General features: G+C 40.7%; 1 protein-coding gene across 1 annotated transcript in view; it reads left to right on the forward strand.

Moving 5' to 3' along the window:
* The window catches only part of PARD3 (par-3 family cell polarity regulator), a 386,953-nt gene that overhangs the window by 140,509 nt on the left and 228,685 nt on the right, over positions 1 to 17,759 (forward strand). The window contains exons 8-10 of the mRNA XM_029911630.1: positions 3,328 to 3,467; positions 9,686 to 9,814; positions 14,377 to 14,415. Of these exons, the coding sequence (XP_029767490.1) occupies positions 3,328 to 3,467; positions 9,686 to 9,814; positions 14,377 to 14,415 (308 nt within the window). The remainder of the gene's footprint in view (positions 1 to 3,327; positions 3,468 to 9,685; positions 9,815 to 14,376; positions 14,416 to 17,759) is intronic.

The raw sequence follows: 17,759 nt of genomic DNA on the forward strand, positions 1-17,759 counted from the left end.
AAGACACCCAATAATCATCTTGACTATAGGGGGAACATAAAGCCTTTATAAAGCAGCCTAGGAAAATTTGTCCTGAAAATGTATCTGCGTAGGTATAAAAACCTGCAAATCAACTCTTTATAGTGATGAGTAGACTTAAGATTTTACTTAGTGTTTAAAAAAAACAAACATTAACCTTATGCAAGTGAACATGTGGAATTTTGTAAGGCTTTAACAATAGTTACGCTAAGCACACTTGCAATATGAAAATGTGAGGTTCAATTTGTTTTCCCCACTAAGGTTTAAAATCAAACACAAGGGTGTGTGAACTGTGGATCTGCAATCACATAATAATGAGGCAAAGGGAATTAAGATTAACCATAAAGAGACATTGTCTTGGGCATGAACTCATAGCCTTAACTTCATTTAGAAACTTTAATATCTTGAAAACAATATCAATACATAGCCCAAAAAACTGTATTTAAAGCAGAACAACCAACAACCCAGATACTTTAAAATAAGAAAAAGATAAATACTGCAAAGAAAAAAGAAAAATTATTGAGAAATCAATCCATAACCATAAACTTCTGCATGTCATCTTCATGCTCTTGGAAGGAAGTGAAGAATTATATGAAAATTTTGCAAGATCGTTAAAATATTAGGATCTCCTAAACAAAACATGGTGGCTGCGGGATTTCTATCTTTTCCCATCTTTCCAAGTAATAACATTGATAAATTTTGTAGTGTCCTGAAAGTGGATGAATGTTTTCATACTGTTCACATAAATATATCCAGTCCTATAGAGCTGAAGGAGACCAATTTATTTCATGTTAGGTTAGCACATAACAACTGCTCTGCCCCAAACTTGCTGAACAATATCAATCACATACCCTTACTTATGGATGATGGACATCAAAGTATTTTTCTTCATTTTCTGCAGGAAACTTAAGCTTTAAAGAATTGTAATTTTTTTTCATCTCCTGTCTTAAACTCTTTCTACAAAGAGTATCTTGATTTAATATTCCAAAATCTTTCCCCAAATTATTGGAGTGCCTGGTCAACATGGGATTTTTGGGGTGGTGACTTGGAAAAGACACTGCTCTTTCTGGCTGGCAGAGGGTTGGGGTTTTTTTTTAGATGGCTTTTTAATAGCATGTTTTCAGTGGTGGCTGTCATAAAGTAAGAGTTTTATTCTTTTAAACCCTTTAGGCCATGATATTTACTTAAGAAAATGCTTTATGCCTCAGATTTACAAAATTGTGACGGGTAATTGTATGTGCTTTAATTAGTGGGCACCTCATTTGAAATACTTTAGAAGGACCTGATTTTCTGCAAGTGCTCTGCATCCACTTCCTAAAGATCTGGCTTTGTGGGTACCTCTAGACTGAAATAAAAGACCTACAGCTGGCCCTGGTCAGCTGACTCAGGCACCCAGGTCTGATCCCTCCCACCTCATGGGGTCCCAGAGTACAGGCTTCAGCCCGTGCCTGAAAATCTACACCGTAGTTTTACAGCTCCATGAGTTTAAGTAAGCTGACCCGGGCCAGCCAGGGGTGTTTAATTACTGAGTAGACGTATTCAGTAGGGTGTCTCAAGGAGTCTCTATGGGTCTCAAAAGCACTCACTGCTCCTGAAAACTTAGCTATTCTATGTTCACCTTTTCTGCTGAAGATGATGCTTGTGAATGTTATGTAAGAAAATAAATGAAATCCACTTTTTTATCCTAAATTAATTCATACATATTTTATTTTACAGTTTATAAAATGTGTTAATATTAAATCTCTGAACATATACAATTGTGTATGTCTCTGGGTTCATGTACAAACAAGGAACTCAACATATGCATCAATGTCAACTAAACTGGATTCCAACCTCTTTGGTATATGTAAATATGATCTTACTCACTCAAAAAAATAGAGTAAAGAGATGCACATGACACTGTATCCTAAAAGTCTACAAACTCAGGCTTTGCATTAAGCAAATTCCAGGTTGCATACCCTTCACAGAGAATACTACATTCATCTTCCTCAAAGTTCAGCTCTAGGGACTGTTAACAGGAGACCCCAGCTGATCTCAGTTACTGGGGTAGAGGTTGTCTCTAAGATGACTGGGAACCAAACTATAGTGGCCATTATAAATGTAAGGTGAAGATGTCATCTTTCTCCAACAGCTATGTGCTCTATAAGTGGTTATGTACATTCTGTACTAGATGAAAAATTCCGAATGGTCCTCAATGATAACCTCAACATTCCACCATGGCGTTATCTAATGTGGAGGTCACAAACCCACCGATAACTGTGGGACAGTTGAAACCAAAAAGGAAAAAGAAAAATTTTTCATAGCCTAGTGGAAAAAAATCCTTTCTAGCCACCATGGCTACTTGCGAATCCAGGAGTTGATCGGGTGCAAAAGAAACCCTGGGCTGTACACCACATTGACCAATTGTGGGTATACCTCCTTAGTAACAGGGACAACTTCACCTAGAGTACGTTCTTGTTATTTCCTCATATCTCCCAGGATCACTTCCAACTTCTCTAAACTGAGCTTTAGCCAGGCAGAGAAACTGTAATAATCTGTGTCTAGCAAAAGAGACATAAACTTGAGTGCAATCTCAATAGCACTGAAGGCTAGACAGTCTCACTATCTTTCTTAGAGGCATTATATATGTAATATAATGTTGAACACAATGTAAGGTAGCATGGAACCCTGTGGTAGCCCACATCAGCGAGTATTCAGGGTGGATGAGCAATTGATAATACATTCTGAGGCCTCTCCGAGTGGAAAGAATGGAACCACTGAACTGTGTTTCCATCCATCACTGCCAGAGTCTATAGATGAGTTGACAAAACCTCATGGTCAACAATATCAAACTGCTGACATTGCTAAAAGAGTCATCATAGAAGGAGAGTAGATTATTGACCAATGAAATCAGTGAACTCTTTGTACTAAATCAAGGACAAAATCTAGACTGACAAGGGAGAGGAAGTTAAGGGATGCCAGATCTGCTTTGCCCTACTTCCATCTCATTCATCTTAATCAAAAGTGGAAGTTTGTAGATATGGCAATGAGCAGGAAATTCCCAGTACAGCGGTTTCATGAGAAAGGGTCCAACAGTCATTTGTGTTGTAAGACTTGGGGCCCTAAGATTCAAAATTGTTGTTATTTCCAGGTATTACGTTTTCACTTTTTTCGGCGAAACATTGTTAGGCAGTATTTTTATAAGGCTTCTGTATGTAATTGTCACAAACAGAAAATATTGGCAACAGATGAATTGGAATCAATATGCATTATAATTTAATGAATATGCACTTCTTAGACAAATGATAATGCTTTATATTGTTTATGCAGGTACAGAAGGCTTGGGATTTAGCATCACTTCAAGAGATGTACCAATTGGTGGCTCAGCTCCAATTTATGTGAAAAACATCCTTCCAAGAGGTGCAGCTATTCAAGATGGGAGACTAAAGGCTGGAGACCGACTTATTGAGGTGATGAAATATTGTATACTATTCCTCTAGTCTGGTTCAAAAGGCGCTTTCTGTATTTTGGCATGAGTCACTGGATTAGTTCATTTCCAATATGATTTAAAATATATTATCCCAGGAAATGACTATCCTGTTCTTTGCCTTCTTGGTGTAACAAATTAAGGGCTGTATATTCGCAACAAGGCACGTATTTAAAAGGAGGGTCTCCAGCCCGGTTAAGAGTAATGATGTTACAAAACAAATTTCTTTAAATAGAATCATAGAATCGTAGGACTGGATGGGACTTGAGAGGTCATCTAGTCTAGTCTCCTGCACTCATGGCAGGACTAAGTATTATCTAGACCATCCTTGACAGGTGTTTGTCTAACCTGATCTTAAAAATCTTCAATGATGGAGATTCCACAACCTCCCTAAGCAATTCATTCCAGTGCTTAACCATCCTGAGAGTTAGGAAGTTTTTCCTAATGTCCAGCCTAACCCGCCCTTGCTGCAATTTAAGCCCATTGCTTCTTGTCCTATCCACAGAGGTTAAGGAGAACAATTTTTTCTCCCTCTTGTAACAGCCTGTTATGTATTTACACTAGTTCTATCACTTTCCATAATTAAAAATGACTTGACTTTTAAAACCTAGTGCACTTTTCACCTTTCATGCTGTACCATCAAAATGCCACAGTTTTGGATTGCAAACATCATAGGGGGTTGTTTATATGTTCAAGGGAAGAAACCCTACTTCCATTAGAATTTTTCTTAAATCATGGAATGGAAGTACAGTAGTTGTTAATTAATAAAGCGCAAATTGTCATTGTGCAATCTGCCCTGAGTAAACTGCAGACCGGGGAGCAATTGAGACTCAGAGTTCCAATTCTCTAATTGGCTTCCCATTTTCTCCAGATACATTGCTAGCTTGGTCAATTGCGGCCTCTTGCCTCCACCCATTCCCTGCCTGTGCCCACACTTGGATCTGCTAGGTGCATGCCCTATGGATTCAGGGGACTGGGGGGAAATGCCTACTTTCCTGTGTCGGGCAAAGAATTTTTTTCACAGAATTATTGGAAGGAGAATAAAATCAGGAATATTTTGATCATTAGGGTTTTATAAAAGCTCGATTTTTGTAAGACACAAATTTCGGTTCAAAATAAGTGTCCCTTTAAGGATGTAGATGAAACAAAGGCCTTGGCTACACTTGCAAGTTACAGCGCTGCAAAGCCTCCCCCAGCGCTGTAACTCACTCCCCGTCCACACTGGCAGGGCACTTACAGCGCTGTATCTCCCTGGGTACACCGCTGCAGGTACTCCACATCTCCGAGAGGAATAACAGCTGCAGCGGAGTGGCTACGACAAACGGGTGTGAGTGTAAACGCTTGCAGAGCTGTACTAATCACCTTGTCAAGTGGCCAATCCTCTCCATTGTTGTGACCGGCTGCAGGAATGTGGAAGTGCTGGTTTCAAAGCTCTTACCACAGAGAAAAGCAAACAGTTTGCAGCTTGCTTTGAGTGAGTAAATGAATGAACAGGGGGGCCGGGAGTTCGGAACTTGCAAAATAGAGAGCTGACATGCTCCAAAAAGCACTCTCTCTCCCCGCACACTCCCTGTCACAATCCACCCCTACCCCTCCCCCCGTTTTGAAAAGCACGTTGCAACCACATGAATGCTGGGATAGCTGCCCATAATGCACCGCTCCCAACACAGCTGCAAATGTTGCAAGTGTGGCCACACCACTGCATTGGCAGCTGTCAGTGTGGACAGACTGCAGCGCTTTTCCCTACTCAGCTGTACGAAGACAGGTTTAACTTACAGCGCTGTACAGCTGCAAGTGTAGCCAAGGCCAAAGGGCATATGTCTCCTGCTGCTTTGGAATCATAAGATCTGCCCTTTTCTTTCAAAGTAAAAGGTGCAGCTAGTCTTTGAATGCTGGGGAAGGTGTTGCAACACTGAAAAGGTGTTGAAACAAAACAAACAAAGGGAAAACAATGAGAAATGCTCTTTTTTATTTTAATGGGCATTTTGGGAGGGTTGGGAGGCTTTGAGGCTGAATATCTTGTTCAGTGTTGAGAAGCCGAGTGCTTTTGCTTTGTAATATGGTCTTGCAGACTCATGGTCTGTTTGTTGCTTTTTTGTTTTTGTTTTATATGGCCTTCAGGGTGTAAGGATTGCATTTGTAATTGATGACACTGGCTTCTAAAGCCTGGCATAGATGTTTTTTTATGGTTCTTTAAATGCAAATAAATTAGAGGAAAAAACACAATTGAGGGAACAGGGAGGGCCAGAGAGAAGATTTTAAGAAAAAAATAGCAATATAGAGCATCACAGATATTGGAAATAAGAACAGAGTAAATAGAGAGAGCAAATCAAAGCATATACTTGTTGTTTGATAGAAAAGTCATTTAAAAACAAATACCTGTTACCCTTTCAGGTTTACCTGCAAAATTCCCTTCTCTCTATTCCCTCTGCTCCTGCAGATGAGATCGTTATAGCATCATATTGCTTCAAGCTGGAGATTCACATTCTGTCACTTACGATATTGAGCTTAAATAAAATGTTCTGGTGTCAAACAGTCAGCTTGAGCTAACGTTTTCTTTTAAATATAGGTCCAAATTTGTGCCTGATGTAACTTCATTTCATTAACTCTATTACTTACATTGGGGGATGGATTTTGGCCTAATATCTTTTATTTAGATTAATTGTCACTTCCAAAATGAGTTATTTATTCTCTTTCACTTCTGTCCGCTAAGATTTCTTTTGTCACTTCTGCACTTGATATCGCTACATTTACCATTTATTGTCTTTCCAGCTGAGTGCATGTGACAAGGTGCCAGGAGCCTAGCGCCGACCCTGTATTCTGGTCACTAAGGCACTAGCTATTCCCCCTTAGAGTGGATTTAATTGAGAGATGGTTGTGCAATGGCTTAATTAGGCAGGAGGCTGACAAGCCAGTGAGAACAATCAGCCCATCAGATGGGAACAGTTAAAGAAGAGGAAGGAAGTGCAAGGGGAGGAGGCTGGCAGGGGTGGGGCAATGGTGCCCAAACTTTTTACCTTGCGCCCCACTTACCCCTGTCCATCCTCTCACCGCCACAGCCATGGTTCAGAGCCTAGGCCAGGAGAGGGGCCGTGGTTGGGGCTGGGGCCGGGAGTGGAGCCGCAGCTGGGGATGGGGCTGAAAGCCTGGACTGAAGCAGAGTTGGGGCAGAGCGGGGCTGGGTGGCGCTGTCTCCCCGCCTCCCATGGGGGCTGGCCCAGGCCCTGCTGTGCCCCCTCGAACGTTCCTCCACACCCCCCTTGGGGGGCGTGCCCCACAGTTTGGGGACCACTGGGCTAGGGGGGATGCAGGATGTCAGGATGAGCAGATCTTTCCCTCTCTGTCCCTGGAGAGTGGGTTAAGGGGGATGTTTATATCCACTTGTATTTTGTTGCACAAGGCTGTACTGATGAACTGATAATGGAGGGGACCTAATGGCTAACACACTGGCGCTTATAAACATGGAAAGTATCCCGCCTGTTTGTGATGGTCCCAGGGGTGGAGAAGGGAGCCCTGTTACAGTGCCATATATGCATAATATATTTTTTCAAGACACTGGTGAACCAAAGACATTTTTCTGATTCACAGCATTCCTACCTTCCCTTCATTTCTATGTTTTTCCTCCCTACCCATTTCTTTCATCCTTCCCAGGGCTCCCCCCCAAGTCATGGTTTCACCCTCTTGTTGCTTTGGTCTTTTCTCAATCTGTAACTCATCACCTTATACCAACACAGCAGCTAAATAAAAATTCAAGTAAATATAAGGCCTCTTATTGGTTTTAGTTTGCTGCTCCACCAACCTATGGAAAAGCCTAAGAAAGTGAAACTGACCAGATTTTACAAATTTCACTTTTCTAATCTTTTTTGTGAGCAGAAGAGCAAAGTGAAACCAACAATATCTCTTGTCGATTTCACTTGGTAGCTTGCTCAGATGTTGAGCAAAGTATCAGGGGAAGAGGCAAGAAGCAAAGGCTGTCAGCGTGCCAAAGCAACAGGGTTTTGCATTCCATCTATAGCATGTTTATCTGTGGTTTCTTCTCTCTGTTTTAAAGGGACAGAGTCTATTCTCAAAACACGTTTCATATATATCCACTGTGCAGCCTCTTACATGTCTGTGGAGGGAATGCTAATTACAAGAAAAACTTTGGATCTCCAGCTTTCCGTGTGATGTTTCATCAATACATTGTCCAGTAAAAGATTGTTTTGATGTATAGTAGGTGTCACTATCAAATATTTATCTGTTTGCACAAAATGTCACATAAATTAACGTTTGCAACACATCTTTGAAGCAATTTTTAAAAATGCAGTGTTCTTTAAATAATAATCGTAACATTCTTCATAATTTGGGTGAAAAACACAGGTGAATATGCCAACGTTTTACTTGGGTTTCTATTGGCTATGCAGTAGGTTTAAAAAAAAAAAAAAAAAGAGACAAGGGTTTCAAAGGTACAAGGGACAGGTAGGTTCAACTCCCATTTAAAGTTGATGGGAGTTAAACTACTAACTCCCTCATGTGCTTTTGAAAATCTCCCTGGGTGTGACCATAAAGCCCTTAGTGACAGCTGGCAGGGGGGTTACAAGAATATCCTGATCCTGGAATGTGCATTCTGGTTTACCAAAGAATATCCTCTGAGGTCGTAAATGAAAGCCATGGTCACACTGGTCATTCATATCATTGTGAAATGTATGTACCAATGCTGTATGTATGAAGTTATCTATCTGTGCTAAAAATATGTTTCTGAAATCCAAATTAAGGCAGAGTGGACAAACAGGTTTCTGCCCAAAGGATGTTTATTCACCTGTCTCTGTTGGTCTACATGTAAATTAAGCATTGTAAGTTAACACAATAGGGAGTCATTTACATGCAAAGTCAGCGGGAGGATGTGAAGGCAGCAGGAAGGCAACAGGCTGGAAAATTAATTATGGGGGTGGGAAGGGGGAGTTGTCCTGACTGTGAACAATAAAACAGTGTTGCCAACCCCAAATGTTCAAAAAGCATGAGTCAGGCTCACTAAAAATCATGAGATTATGTAAAAATAATAGATTTGGTATTCTTTTTCTTTGCCTTCTGCTTTTTGAGACTTGAAGGTGCACTGGAGTCACATTTTGAAGCTTTCTCCACAGCCATGAGGGCTAGAAACTTTTTATTTTTAAGAATGAAGGCTAAAATGATCACATATCCACTTGACTCCAGGACTTGGGCCTTTATGGAAACAATTATCATGAGACTCAAGACAAAATCATGAGAGTTGGCAACATTGGGAATATAAGGGGAAGGCAAGAAAGGAAGGGACACCCCTTTATCCTGCACCTAGGAAGTAATCGAGCAGCGAGATTACATCCATGAAAACAGGATCACAACCAGCCTTGGTTGAAATGTTGCAAAGGATATTTGGGGTGAAACTGTTAGCCTGTTAAATTTAGTCTCTAGGGATCGTGTTATGATTTTGTTTTATATGTAACCCTTCTGTTTCCATTATTCTTACTCATGGTCTTCGATAATAAACTTATGATTGGTTTCACTATATATGCATCTCAGTGCTGTGCTATTGTACAAGGAGCTGATCCTGAACTGAATCATTCAAGCTATTGTGTATACTATTCCCCTGAGGCAACATATCTGAGTGTTTTGTGGGTAAGGGGTTGAACACTACAGGGGAACGCTTCAATGGGGCTCTGGGATTGGGGTGCACAAATTGCTAACCTGCAAGACAAAATAAGGGCTGGCAGAGCCCAGAGGAGATCATTTCGGTGGATAACAGGCTGCAGGTATGAGGGAGCTGACCCACAATTAAGCACAAGCAAGTCTTCCTCTCGCTGGGGGTAACAAGGTGACTCACAATCCTGGGCACCCCGAGAACCATCACAGGGAACAGTTCTACTTCTGCCACGCATGTTCTGTTCTTGAGCATAAGGACGCCTGAGGTCTCCAGAGCTGTCATCTCTTTCTCTTGATTGCTAGAAATCATCATTAGAAATGTAAGACCAGAACAATGAATTTTCCTATTGATTCCTTGCTCCTACTGATACCATTATAAAAACTCCCATTGACTTGAATAGGAGCTGATGCAGAGTCATTATGTTAGTTCCTTCTAGATTTGTAACAGAGTTTGGCCTCCAATTGAATTGTGCTGTGTGATGGGTACAGTAATATTTTCTAATGCTGGAGTCTTAGCAGTTTTATATGTTTTATTTGTCACAGGTAAATGGAGTTGATTTAACCGGCAAAACCCAAGAGGAAGCTGTCTCCCTGCTGAGAAGCACTAAGATGGGAGGGACTGTGAGCCTTTTGATTTTCCGTCAGGAAGAAACATTCCATCCAAGGGAACTGGTGCGTAAAACAGAGAGCATCTAGGAGATTTTTAGATTAATTTAAGCAAATGGTCTGGTCCTGATACCTGCTGGTAAATGTGTGTGCCCAGAAATGAAGACAAGGAAATCAGTTTTTGTTATTCTCTGGTCATGTTAACTTTATATGAACTTTTTTTTTTTAGCTCTGGTCTTGGAATTGTATAATCACTAGAATATGTGAATGGGAGTTTTAAAATCAGATTATGATGGTGTTTTGGGGGACAGGAAATGCTTATTATAAACAAAACTATTACATGGACTTTACTTGAATACATAGAATCATAGAATATTAGGTTTGGAAGAGACCTCAGGAGGTCATCTAGTCCAATCCCCTGCTCAAAGCTGGACCAACACCAACTAAATCATCCCAGCCAAGGCTTTGTCAAGCCGGGCCTTAAAAACCTCTAAGGATAGAGATTCCATCCCTAGGTAACTCATTCCAGTGCTTCACCACCCTCCTAGTGAAACAGTGTTTCCTAATATCCAAGCTAGACCTGCCCCACTGCAACATGAGACAAGTGGATTATTTCATACCTTTCACACTCATGAGTCTGTGTTTGAAAACTTGCTATTTGTCCTACCACTTGATCAGAAAATTTTCTGAGCACTTAAAAGTAGGCCAGAATGGGATATATGAATGCTATGGTACCAAAAGAGGAATTTTCAAGAAAAAAAGGTTATTATTTTAATATAAAGCATCCCCTATGTGGTATGCACCCCCACTGTTATTAATTTAGCAGGGTAATTCACAGAATGTATTCTGAATAATTTGAGTGAAATGAAACAATCATTGTTTATTACAACACCTGTTCGACTTGCAAAGTGTATACACATATTTCCCTGATTATTATCCACGATAACTTTTATTATAAAAAGGTAGACTATGAATATAAACCATATTATGTTCTATATTCAATTAAAGTGCTGTGGTTATAAATATATAGCTATAAAATAAATTGTTTGGATGCATTCTCATAAACAGACAGAATAAGATCAACTGCTGTGTTTTTTGGTGTGATGAACAAATTGTTTCATTTCTACAGGATTTTTAATATCTTGAATGCAGAAATAATGAATTTTTATTTAGCATTTTAAAGCATTTAATATCAGTCCTTGCTCTGTCTTTTATCTTTCAAAACAACATTTAACCCTAAAAAACTGTAGTGGCTGAGAAGGCTGCAAATGAGCTAAATTTGTTAGCCTAATTCTTTTGGAATGTGACTTCAAGTACTGATATGTCACGGTTTATGAAAGCTTTCCTTTAAAGACTGAATCAAATGAATGGTATGGAAATCATATCACATGCCTCTGAATGGCTGGAACTTTGAAAGCAATCGGTTTACAAGCTTCTGTGATGTAATTTTCACAATATTGGTAATTTACAGTAAAGGTGAATGAAAATACTTTTGTGTGTGTTGTAAATAAACTCTTAGAAACAAGAATATACCTTAATTTTGTATATATTATTTCTATATTAACCTTAATGTTATAACAACATAATGAATAGTAATGCATATAAAATCCTGTAAAGATTTAACTTCCTTGTATATAGAATAGCCTAGAAGTACATGTTAACCTTAATATTTCCTCGTTTTAATTTTAGTTTTATTGCATATCTTTTGACATCACAAAGTGAATCAGCTCCTTTAAATGAGTTGAGTCTCAGCAGCCTCCCTGCTGCTGCTGTGCTGATGCCACTCTCTGGTGCTATTTTGACAGAAGTCAGTATAGCAGCATAGTCAGGGCAGGTGGTAGGTGGAGAAGTCTTTACTTACCTACATAATCAGAGGTCCATATCATAAGCTGGTCTAAATTGCTCTAACTCCAGTGGCGCTACAGCAAAATACACTAGCTGAGATTCTAACCCAGAATGTATGATGAACCCTGATTGCATAAAGATTTGTTCATTCACACCTTGACATGAGCAAGTTCTAGCTCTGCTCGGCTGGCAGCTGTCATAGGGCATAATGAAGAGCACGGGTAGAGAAGTGGTGGGGGAGCTGCTGAACTGAAACTTGTTCTGAAGTGGTGCTCTTCCATCTGCTAGGAAAAAATAATAAAGACAATTTGTTTGAAAACAATTCATCTTATTGACTTTTATCAAAATTTCACATATAGAAGTTTTATATGAAAAAAAAATTCTAAAACTATCTGTTTGCCTTTAATGATAAATGTAATTTTTAACAATTGCAATACTTTGTCCTTTGTGTCCTTCCGACTTTCCCTCAGGGCTGGCTCCAGGCACCAGCCCAGCAAGCAGGTGCTTGGGGCGGCCAAGGGGAAAGGGAGGCACGTCGGGCTGTTCGGCGGCAATTTGGAGGCGGGTCCCTCTCTGAGGGAAGCACCTGCCACCGAATTACTGCCGAAGAAGAAAGCGGTGCGGTGGAGCTGCCGTCGGAGTGCCGCCGATCACAATTGCGATCGTGGCCCCCCCCCCGCTTGGGGCGGCAAAAACCCTGGAGCCGGTCCTGCTTTCCCTCCATCTTTTCCACGTTGCTTTATTATTTCTTACAAATAATATTGTAAGTACATTTAATGAGCAATATATAAACAGAGTTTTCATGACTGTAAATACTCCATGAACATTTACTGGATATGATCTTGTGCATAAAGCACTGGACTGGGAGTTGTCTGTTGACAGGAGCTCAATATTACAGCCATTTACACTTTGGCTACACTTGTATGGCTTGTCATGCCAATAAAGAGTTCTTTAGATTTGATTCGGGGAGTCAGGAGTTGTGGGTTCTGCTTTCTGTATGACTTTTGACAAGTCACTTAGCCTAACTTTGCCTTAGTACAAAACTTACCTACATCACAGGAGAGTTGTGAAGCTTAATGTCTTTAGAGCATGTTGAGATTGTTGGCTGGGAGGAACTATGAAAGTGCACAGTATTATTTATATATAGGTAATTAGGGGAATGTTTCAGCAAAGGCTGTCTTGGTTTACTGTAAAATCTGTACAGTTGGTGTTGTCATATGTGCACATGAGGGAGAATAATAATTCAGCACCAGCAGCATTGAAACTTGCACTTACATTGATCAGAATGCTCAGGCAAATAAAACACAAACGCAGGGAAGGAATTCCAAGAGGCAGGCTGCAACTTTATTAATTTTAACTGACGGTGGTGGTGGGACTATCAGGCCCTTCCCCAAAATGCCAGGCATTTTCTTGGGTCCACTGTGTTGTTAAATGGTGTCATGCCATATAGCCAGTTAATCTGGGTTAGTCCTCTTCAGCTTAACCAATAGGACACAGACTTCCTCTGAATCCTCTTGTCCTTCCCCGTGAGGAGAATGAGGATGCCTCTAAGAGGTACCCAGTCCACAAAGGATGGAAATTATGATACAGTTCTGAGAATGTAGCTCTTTAGTGCAAGCTCTAGAGGCCCCAGGTTCAGTCCCTGGTTTCAGCCAAGGTGGAGGCAGTTAGATACAGATTTAAGGTCTCTCCTTTGCCCTGTGAGGTAGTAGTTCCACCTGCCATATCTGGATCCCTTACTTATGTTTATCTCTGAGAGCTGACCCTTTCAGTCTTTTATCCTCATTTGGACACTGGCTGCAAGTTGTGGCTCACTAGATGTTCACATATAACTTCCTAACATTAAATTTCTGTTCTTATTCCCAGTCCTTTTGGCCAAAAAACTGAATATCCAGGATGCTGCAAGGAAGCCAGAAAACCCCAAATAAACTACCCCTAGCCATCTTGCCATTTTGGACTAAAGAGAAAAAATCCTCGAAATAAGGCATTTGGCTAGACCCACAGCATCCTGGAAACACAGCTCAGCGATACCTCAGCTAGAAAGAGGGAGGGCTGGGCAGTAGTAGTGGCAAGATGGTCACTGGGTGCCTGGGTGGACCTGGGCCCGAGCCTATAAGAGCCAGTCGGTTCCCCAAACACATCTCCAAACTGGCCTATGGGAAGAATGTTTTTCCCCCTAGGCCTGTACGCACGTGCACACTCAGGCTTTAGGAGATGCAGGTGGCGGCGGAAGGGGTCCGGAGTGGCTGAGCATGAGCACTCCCTCTCCCAACCTCAGGGTGTGGCCATTCTGTTGCCAAACTCAAAGCCACGCCTCCGCTGAAAGAGGCATGGGGCATTTTGACAGCAGATATTTCTTTAAAATGTTTGCACAAGATTGTCCAGTTTTGTACCATGTAAAGTGGCCTTAATTCAGCAAGCGGAGAACCCCCCCTGAGTAGGAGAAATCTCCTTTGGCATTCAGGTAGTGTGGACAGCTGGGCTTCGTCCTGTGCCAACCACACCCTCATCACTCCTGGCAGAAATGGAGGGCACGGGGCTTGATAGGGGATGAGAATGTGGCTATGTTCCAAGGTCTGGTATAAGATTTGTTAAAGCTGCGCCTGTGCAACTCTTACTGTGTGCCAGAGTTGGGTGGCTGTGGATCCCGGAGTACAACCAGTTCCCTACACTCCCCCATCTCCGCTACATGCCAGAATTGAGACTCTTTCCCTCTGCTAATAGACAGTGAATGTGTTACGTAGCCATGTTCTTATTTATTTTCTTTTTTTTACTTCCTTTAGAGTGCAGAACAAAGCCAGTCACAAATTCCAAAGGAAACGGTAAGAGCTTTGTCTTTTACATCTCAGAAGACTCCCAAAATATTTTAAAATTTATATGGCACTTTTCCATCCAATAAAGTTTCACAGACCCTCCTTTCACATTCTATACTGTAGATGGCTCTCTCTAGCCTTACATTTTAAACTTCTCTTTATTATATAATTTGCAGTACTATTTGAAAGCCTCCTGGTCAAAGGACAGAGGCTAACCATTCAATAAGCTGGGAATTTAGTCAGGATATTTTAAAGAATCATTATATGATTTAAGTTTGAAGAACAAACAAATAAAAAACAGGAAGTTTGAAGTTAAGGCTGACATGTATCCTTATCTCAAGCCATTGTTTGTTGTTGCAAGTGATTTTTAAGGAATTGTGATGTAAGTTAAGGAAGTAGTAAGTTTTAGAGAAGGTTTGGATTGAGATCCCTTGGCAAAGTTGTGTTCAGAGATTTCCATAGATCCATTGATACTCTCCAGGCAGGAATATCAGTCTCTTAATATTAAGAATACTAAAATATACTTAGTAATTTATTTCAAGAAATGGATCATCTTATGGAGCATTATCATAAAATAATACAATATATACTTTTCATGTCTATAGTATCTTTCCTACAGGTGATATCTCAAAAACTTTCATATAGTTAGGTAACACGGTTGCTAAGTTAAGTAATAAATGAGAGCAGGGAGATTTTAAGAGTTAGAGGGAAGGGAGAAGAGAGATTTGGCTGGATGTGAAGTAAGATGGGGAATTGGTGAGATATAGAAAAGCTATTTCATGTGACAGGGGCGCCTTCCGAACAGGGGTGAGTTTAGGTGCAGAAAGAAAGTCAGGGCTAGGTGAGCAGAAGGAATGAGAAGAGGAGTAGAGAGTGCATGTCCGTGAGGTAATGTGAAAGAAGCCTTTTAAAAGTTATCAAGTCCAGGAGGGCAGTTTTCAATTGGATCCTGAAATACATAATGGGGCAATGAAATTCTATAAAGATGGGCTTAATTTTGCATTTATTGGACATTTGAGAATTGGGCAGCAGCATCCTCCATATGTTTGGCAACCTGGAACTTGAGGAGGCCATGGAAAAGGTAATTGTGGTAGTCAAAGGGAGAGACGACTGAAGACGTATTTCTGGATGGGAATAAAAACTGGACTCAATCTGGAAGTGAGAATTTGTAATGGACAACGATCCTTCTCCCACCTACCTCCATTTTGCAAATTGTTTTTGTGCTGGAGTAATTATGACCCAAAAATATTTTATAACTATCACATACAGTATAATTTAGATATTTCTACAAAGGAAATTTTCCCCAACTGCAAATCAATAACACAGTCACTGGTTTATTTGTTTTTTTAAAACGTGTTTGTTTTGACTGCCTCTCCCCACTCTCCTTGGTTCTGCCTTATTCCCTGTTTAGTTCTCCTGTCTCTAGCTGTCAGGCCTTTCAGATTCCAACTCATATAGTTTCTGTTTTTGCATCCACTTCCAGTTCTTACGATGCTAGTTGTAAGTTTTGTGTCATGGAATTCACAGTAGAAGGCAGAGTGAAAATAGTAGCAGTAAAAGCAGTGAAGATGCTGGATCTGTGTAGATCAGGAGAGACAGGTGAAATACAAAAAAATCTGCTCTTTTAGATTTAAAAACAAAACTGCAGTAGACAATCAGACCCTCCCAAATATTTGAAAATCAGTGTTTACTTCATTTTTCTGTGGGCTCTGAAATCTTTAAGTATGAGTCCTTCCTTGCCAGCCAGTCCAGAAGAGTACATGACTTTAGATTTCCCTCACTTTCACAAGATTATAGGCTCTGATTATTCCCATAATAATAACAGCAATCAAGAACTTCCCCAAGGCATTAACCCTGCAGCATCTAAATTTGCTCATCAGTCACCCACCAAAAAGTACACCTTCATTTCTATCTGCAACCAAGCCCCAGCTAAGCATAAGGTCTTACCTTCTGCTTCACTGATGAATGAGAAAGAAGCCAAATTACTCCTGAACCATAGGTCTTGCCTATATGACATTTTGAAACCTTGGTTTCAGACTCTACTAGCTGCACCACTTTGATGGCCAATAACAAAACAAAATGGAAGAGATGAACCTGTTGCTCCACAGGATGATTGTTTGAAATGTAGGAGATTGACCTTGGTTTAAAAAAAACTAGTAATTTGTCATTAAATTTCTGTTTTGAAGCATAATTAATCTTGTTACAGAGCATTGAAATAAACTGTTAATTATACTGTGTAAAACATCTGCCAATTAATTCCCCTCCTCCCCCTTCTCTTTGAAAGTTAATTGTGTTTGGGTATTATTTTGCATTTACAATTGTTTTCCTCTGTTTATTTTCTAAATTCAAACCTGCAAGTTACCTGCATGACAGTGTACTGCTAGGAAGACAATAATTTCCAGCTACTTGAGAATTTTACATTAAAGAGAGTTATGGTCTAGTGCAGCAGTTCTCAACCAGGGGTCCAGAACCCCCTGGGGGCCATGAGCAGGTTTCAGGGGGTCTGCCAAAATAAGCAAGAGAGGGGCCAGCATTAGACTCGCTAGGGCCCAGGGCAGAAAGCCAAAGCCCGAGCCCCACCACCTGGGGCTGAAGCTAAAGCCTGAGCATCTTAGCTTCACAGGGCTGCCTGTGGCACGGGGTGCTGGGCAGTTGTCCTGCTTGTTACCCCCTAACGCCGGCCCTGGATATGCAGAAAAACAGTTGTTGTGGCACAGATGGGCTGTGGAATTTTTATAGCATGTTGGGGGAGGAGGGACTCAGAAAGAAAAAGGTTGAGAACCCTTGGTCTAGTGGTGAGAGTCGGGGAATGAAAATTGGAACGCCTGGATTCCATTTCTTGACTCTTCCACTGGTTTACTTAGCAACAATGGAAAAAGCACAGTCTCTCTGGATGCAGTTTCCACTTTTGTAAAATTGGCATAAATGAACCTTACCTCCAAAACAACGTGGTTGTGAGGTTTGATTAATGCCTTATTTCCTAAGTCCAGCTAAAAGAGAAGGATGGTCTTGGGGTTAAGGCACTGGTTTGGTCATCAGATCTGGGTTTGTATCCTGGCTCTGACAAAAAAAGGGGATAATATTCCTTGCCTCAGAAGGGTGTTGTAAGGAGAAATTCATAGATGTTTGTGAAGCTCTCAAGTACTAAAATAATGGGGGAAAATAAACCAGCAATTACCCAGAAAGGGTATAGGTGTGAAGAGTTCAGGAATGAAAGGATTGATAGTTGAAAATTTATTGGAGAGCAGTCCTCTGAAAGGCACTGCAAGTGGTGAGCATTTTCGTTAAAATATCAGTAATGGTTCTTTCCTCGATATCCTCTTGGTATGGCTTTAACATGGCACTTTCTATTC

The sequence above is a fragment of the Terrapene carolina genome, unplaced genomic scaffold (genome assembly GCF_002925995.2).
Source record: "Terrapene carolina triunguis isolate 2854851 unplaced genomic scaffold, T_m_triunguis-2.0 Scaffold111, whole genome shotgun sequence".
Classification (NCBI taxonomy): Eukaryota; Metazoa; Chordata; order Testudines; family Emydidae; genus Terrapene; species Terrapene triunguis.